Genomic DNA, 6,673 nt, shown 5'->3' on the forward strand with positions numbered 1-6,673 from the left:
GACAGATTAAACCTGACTCTCCAAACGTGTGGCAGATCAAATGATAAAATACTGCGTATGTTCGGCACTAGCACTAATTGGAATTCAATACGTATAAAATGTAATCTATCACTTCAACTAAATCGTCGAGGGAGCGCAAAGGAATCTATTTTGACATTATTAATTTTTTTGTTATTTCCAACCTTCGTACCATCGCTATTTATATGTTGTTTCACAAGCGATAAACTTGAGCGTTGACTCTAAAACGAGTAAGCCTACATCTTGTATTATGTTTGACGGAATTGCCAATTTTATGAAATGTTCTCTGTTCAAATTTTGGTGTTCGACAAATTTTGTATCCTGGACTATTAGACTAAATTTACATTTCTTGCTAATATTCCAATTATACGTCGCATACGTATGAATTCCGATATTTTCAAAACTTTTTTTATGTGCATATATACGTATTAATTGAATATCAATTTTGCTCATTGAATTTTATACGCGGGGTTCACGTCGCAAGCAGCTAGTTTTGGGGTAATTAGCCAATTATGCCAGCAACAGCTCAGGATGGAGGCTGAATTGGAAATGCTGAGAAGGCGTATCGCCAACAAGACACGCGACTGTCGTTACGATGAGTACCAAACCTACGTCGCATTACTGAAGATGATCGGTGGCATGTTTCTGACATTACTGGGCATTGCTTTGAACGTTCTGAATATCGTTGTTTTGAGACGACAGTCATCGACCCATACGTCGATTTTTTTGTTGATATGTTTGGCGTATACCGACATGGCATTTCTCTTAACGCGTGGATTACGTGAACCTATACGTATTTGGATAGCTTTCATATACGACAGCGACTACGTATTCCGCCAGAAAATGATCCTCTTAGACAAATTTAAAGGACGTTCCGTATCGCACTATCTGATACCCGATTTGTATTTATGGGCAGACTATCCCCGGTACGTGACTCACATAGCTCGAAACTGGCTAACGGTCCTTATCAGTACGGAACGAGCAGTAACGATCGCTCATCCGTTTTGGTCTCGTAGAAATATAACCAAAACCCGTCTACTTACCATTCATCTGCTTATCACCGGGTGTTTTCTGATACTTTATGTACCTCATTTATACGGGCTCGGTCAGGCTAGTGCCGTTGTTGGAATTGATCCTTGTCAGCTTAAACCACGTAAAGGTACATACCACAATAAAGGGATATGGGATACCCTTTGGGTGATTTTGTACCGTTCCGTAAATCCAATGATGAAGGAAGCGGTCCCTTTCACTTGTCTTGTCATCACGAACATATTCATTTGTTACAAAATCTGGGTAGCTTCTCGAGAAAGGAAATATAGGATGGCTAGTGACACTACAGCATCTGTACAAGCGGACAACATGCGTCACAAAGTAGTTAAGATGACGTTAGCCATTTCAGTAACATTCATGACTTTCGAGTTACCCTCGTCATTTTTAGCCTATAGAGATTTCTTATTGCAGTTCTTTTCATTTCCTCATCTGTCTCTCGGTGACAGGAGAGTCCAAAAATTTCTTGCTGAAATATTCCCGATCATGGATTCGTCCACTAATTTTTTCGTTTACTGCTTGGCAAACGATAGATTCCGCGCTACAGCAAAATCAATCATCTTCCGGAATTGATACAATCCTTGAATAGTAACATAGAAAAGAAGTTAATAATCGACTCTTGTGTGCGTTCCTTGTTCACTCAACAAAATCATCAACTTTGGCCTAACCCATTAATTTGTACGTATATAGGCAGAGATCTGCTCGTGAGGCTAGTATATAGATGGTCCTCATTCCTAATGGTTGCACCACTTCACCAATTGAAGTAGAGCGACGTTATGTAAATCTACATTGTATATTTGTCAGTTTATTTTCAGCCACGAATGATCATAACAGTACTTTCGATTATCATATCAATGTTTGTATTTGATGATGCAAAAACAGCTCCTTAAAATGAAAAAGTTTGCAATATTGCACATGTTGTTTTTTCGTCTTCTCATGTATCATGTATCGCATGATGTTTTTCCCCAGTCGAATCAAGTTTTCTCACTATCTAATCAGTTCATTATTTGAAAATTATTTGGCAGGAAACCCATAGTCGGCCATAGAAGGCCCACAGAGCCAGTGGTGAATATTGCTGTTATATAATAACGATACGTTGTCGATACGTACCGGTACATACATGTATTGACAAAATAGAAAAGATTGGGATTTCTTAAGAATATCTAGATTTCAGATTCACCAGATTTGTTTATTCATGGAACTTTCCTTCACTATGCATCATGTTGTCATTCAGAAAAACACTGAAAAGTCTCATAACTATTTCATTTTTTTCATCTCTTATTTATTTTACTATAATTCGGCTATATAAGCTTTAAAACTTTCGGCTATTTAAAACTTCACCACACCTACTGGAAAAAGGCTGTGGTTTTTTGAAGGAGAAACATTAAATACATACAATACAAATAACAAGTCAACACTCATAAGTCACGACCAAAGATTTCAACAGGTAAATTATACAGTAGATTGAGACTGCTGAATCGAATCTGATCAACTAGGATAACCATTCAACTCGGATGTTTGTTGAAATATATTTTGGACCCTATTTATGAAATACATCACATCCAACTCTGATATCATTTTTACAGTCATAAAAGGTACAACTTGAGTGGAGTCTGCATTTTCATGTAAGTTGCATGCAAATGTTATGGTCAGATCTTAATTTGAATATATAGAGATATTTCAATTTTTTTCTTCTTCCAACATCTTACGAATCTATTTAAAGATATTTACAATTTCACTTCTAATTTACAAGATGTACAATTTTACAATACATAAATAAATATCTTATTTACAAAATGGTGTCCTGAATTTCCGATGTATTCAAATTCTATCTTTTTTTTCAATTAAAATAGAATGTTCTTTTACGTGTAACCATGAATAAAAAATGTGAAGTCTTTTTCTATCAACGTTATAGCCCAGGATTAAGATGGGATCTCTTTCAATGAAGTTTCAGTTGCAATGAAGTATTAGACTGTTTTGTGAATTTCAGTTAAATTTACGGAGTGCCTGCCTCATTAGACAACCAATCTATGAGGATGAATCTGAAAAATTACAATATACTTACAAAATTGAACTTCCTTGAATATTTTAACATGACATAACACCGGTACATTAGATTTATTCATAAAGTTATGTTCAATTTCAGAAAACTAAGAATCAACGCTTCACTAAGATTACTGCTATGAAAAATAACATGTAGTTAGTGAATGAATTTAATTCAAGAAATATTTCCTCATCTCTTTCACTTTTGAATTACCCCTTTACAAATATTCTCCTGTAGAAAATCGACATTTTCCAACACTACTTACTAAGACTCAAAGGGGTCTCATGCCATTAGAGTGGATGAAGTATCAGGTATGTTTAAGTGTATGTATATGTATCTATTCCTCATAACGTCTATCAGTCAGCAAAAATATCAGTCTACAATTTTTTCGAAGTAATCCACGTGTTGATGCTTAAGAACCTTTAGAAGAGACAAAAAAAAAACAAAAATACATTATGAAATTAAACATCAAAATACAGAATCTTCTAGTTAAGTAACTGTCATGTTACCTCATTGCCCCAACTTATCCATCCTGGTGTCAGATATCTTGCAAATAGTTCCAAACAAACCGCATCTGCCTTTAGAAATGGCTTGAATATCTCTGTTGATGAAGATGATGAAATCTAATTCAAAATCCAGTAGCTTGCAAATTGGAAAGAATGAACTGAATTTTGGGACAGGGCACATGCTGCCTGAATATATTCTTACCAGATAATGTTGGTTTTTGAGAATGAATACTGCTCGGGACGCTTACAATGATTTTATGCTGTAATTTTTCTACATCAGGAATTGTTAATTTACTCTCAGTTTCACACATCGATTCATATAATCCAATGATGATATTTTCATAAGGCTTTTTCTGATCAGAATTGAAATCGCACACCAAATCTCCACTTCTCGTAACCTGATTAAAAAAAAAAGAAATATGAAATTGTTATGAGTACATATTTAAACTGCTGTGATGCATCTGCCTTTATTTGTTGCTCGTAGATCTGACCTTCATCCAATGCCAATCTGCAATGTGCTTGACATTCCAAAATGGAAATAAACCTTCTTTCACAAACTTAATTTGCTTTAATTTATTTGTGGCCCAAACCGCAATGAGGCATCCACTTGGTGAACTAAGCGATTTCACAGGTAGTTTATACATGTCCCAATCAGTCAACGTTTTATATCTAGCAAAAAAAAAAACATTACTGTGTTCATGTATCTCTTAATCTACATCAATGTTAGTAATTGTATAAATAGGGGTTCATACGCGCGCTCGAATTTATTTTTATTTTTTATGAGCTCGATCCTTCGACCTTTGGTATGAACCACTATTTATACAATTACTAATGTTCTCATACAAATAAACTCACTTCTTTATTCTTTTGATCGATTTATTTTCCCAAGGTGGATCAATGACTATCAGATTGGCAGGTGAAACTATCAATGAAAATTGAAAAGAACATCTATGATAAGCTTGTGCTACCTTTCATCTATACGAAATTCCACAGCAATTACAGAAAAATTTCAAAAATGTTTTCAGAAGTTTCTGTGTACCAGATTTGATTAATTTTTTGCAGTCCTGAATATCTGACAATAGGAACTTTGAAGCGCCTGGGATCAGAAATTCATCATCCAGGTAACGCATAATAGCTGGTTTATCACTCTGGTTGAAGTAAAGTCTGCTACATGGGAAAACAGTCAAATCTGTTGTGAAAATTCAAAAAATAATTGTCTCGCAAGTTTAAAACGTAAATGGATTTTAGTTATAACACAACTTTTTCACAAATTTAATGCAAGAGCTAATTTGAAATAAAGTGTCTGATAGGTTACCTGATTCTTGGATAGAAATTGGATGAGTTCCATATGATTTATCATCCACAGATTTACAAACTTCTATCATATCAACCTTCGAACCAACACTATTTAAGGCAGCATCTCTCGCCTGGCGATTATTGCCTGCTTTCTTATTTGGTTTGAAATAATTTTGTCGAGCCCAATCTAGGAGACTACCAGACCTGCATCTTATCTCTTCTTTTACCTTAAAAATGGACAATGGCTTTTAAAGAAAACGAATAATATGAATGTATGATTGAAAGCGGCTTTTTACAAACCTTAGAATGGTAGGTTTCTGATTGAAATTCTATTCTCCTTTTTCTTTTCTTCTTCTTCTATTAGAATTTATAATAAGATGTGTCATCAAAAATCTTTTTTTACTGTATCTTAGGCCTACAGTACATACATGAAAAGGGTAGGGTATGAAATCCGGCTGCTGCCGCGGCCGATGGTATGAAATGCAGTATCAATATATATTATATGTTCTTTCAATTCCTCCATTTATGATAAGTGAATTATAAATATTTTTTATTCTTAGGCCTAATCTATAAAATGATGATTTTTCTCATCTTTTCATTGATATCAAATAAAATTTATCTGATCTTAAATCTTCAATATCTTCACTGGATATCCTATTAAATCTATCTAGTAAATATGTTCTAAATGTACCGGTATGTGTTTTACTTTGGCCTTGTCTAAAAGTACAATTTATTTATCACCATATTTGGTTGAAACATTTTCTATGATTGTAATTAGATATTTTTGATTTTGTGTTAATTCATTTAACTTTGTATCTACTGATTTAGCGGCAGTGGTATCTTTCATTCTTTGGATAAAGCTTAAGTTATTTTTGTTTTGCGATTGTTTGTTGTTTCCATTCATTTATGTAACAACGTATTTATTGAAATTGTATCAAAAATACATAAAGAGGATGTATTTTTGATTGTACTCACAATTCTTCAATTTACAGTAATCAACACACATCATTTTGCTAAAAATAAGTTTAATTACGCACATATAGACACTAATCACCATCCTTTGCGATTCATGATTAAATCAACAAAAACCTTTCACTTTAGAAATATATACATAAGTCTATTCACGCAATAAAGAGAATAATTTACATCACTAAGTTATAAAATAAAGACCACGGGATATTATTGCGGCCACATTTTGTGCAGCCGCGACTGCAGTTCATACAGTGGCCGCGGCCACGGCCGGCTTTCATACCCTACCGTCTAGTCATGAAAAGTGTACACACGATGAAATACCACTGCCACCAAGACTGACCCGGTTAACCTTTTCTCTTACTTTTCTATCTACTGATGCTTTCAGATCGGTTCCATTTTCTTCTTCAGATTTTGAAAGGCTTCTGCTACTACAAACATACTGACTGTCCATGAGAAATTGCTCCCAAATTTCGAAATAGTCGTTTTTAACTGTATAATCTTGCGTGCAATTCTGATCAAACCAAAGTTTCTGATCGACAAACCAACCGCAGTCATTTTCAAATAACACAGCCATGCTAATGTGATTTAAAGGAATAAGCACCTATTTTTCTTTAAATTTAGTTGGCCCTATCCCCTAAGATAATTATTTATTCGCCTTGTTTATTCGATTGAAAAATATTTTCTTCAACATCGGGCAACGACCTTGAGCTTGAGCTACGGCAACGATTACGATTACGATTACGATTAGCTTTATTGACCAAATAATGCGAGTTATATAGGTATACAAATA

General features: G+C 34.3%; 1 protein-coding gene across 1 annotated transcript; it reads right to left on the bottom strand.

Moving 5' to 3' along the window:
- Positions 1 to 2,347: 2,347 nt before the first annotated feature.
- LOC141902397 (N(6)-adenine-specific methyltransferase METTL4-like) lies at positions 2,348 to 6,673 on the bottom strand. The gene is made up of 10 exons (XM_074790101.1): positions 6,245 to 6,673; positions 5,212 to 5,268; positions 4,931 to 5,138; positions 4,655 to 4,804; positions 4,471 to 4,537; positions 4,107 to 4,284; positions 3,818 to 4,013; positions 3,619 to 3,710; positions 3,375 to 3,529; positions 2,348 to 3,107 (listed from the first exon to the last, which is right to left on the bottom strand). Exons 1-9 carry the CDS (start codon positions 6,455 to 6,457, stop codon positions 3,482 to 3,484), a joined length of 1,209 nt encoding a protein of 402 aa, XP_074646202.1. The 5' UTR covers positions 6,458 to 6,673; the 3' UTR covers positions 2,348 to 3,107; positions 3,375 to 3,481.

This window comes from Tubulanus polymorphus, chromosome 3 (assembly GCF_964204645.1).
Source record: "Tubulanus polymorphus chromosome 3, tnTubPoly1.2, whole genome shotgun sequence".
Classification (NCBI taxonomy): Eukaryota; Metazoa; Nemertea; class Palaeonemertea; order Tubulaniformes; family Tubulanidae; genus Tubulanus; species Tubulanus polymorphus.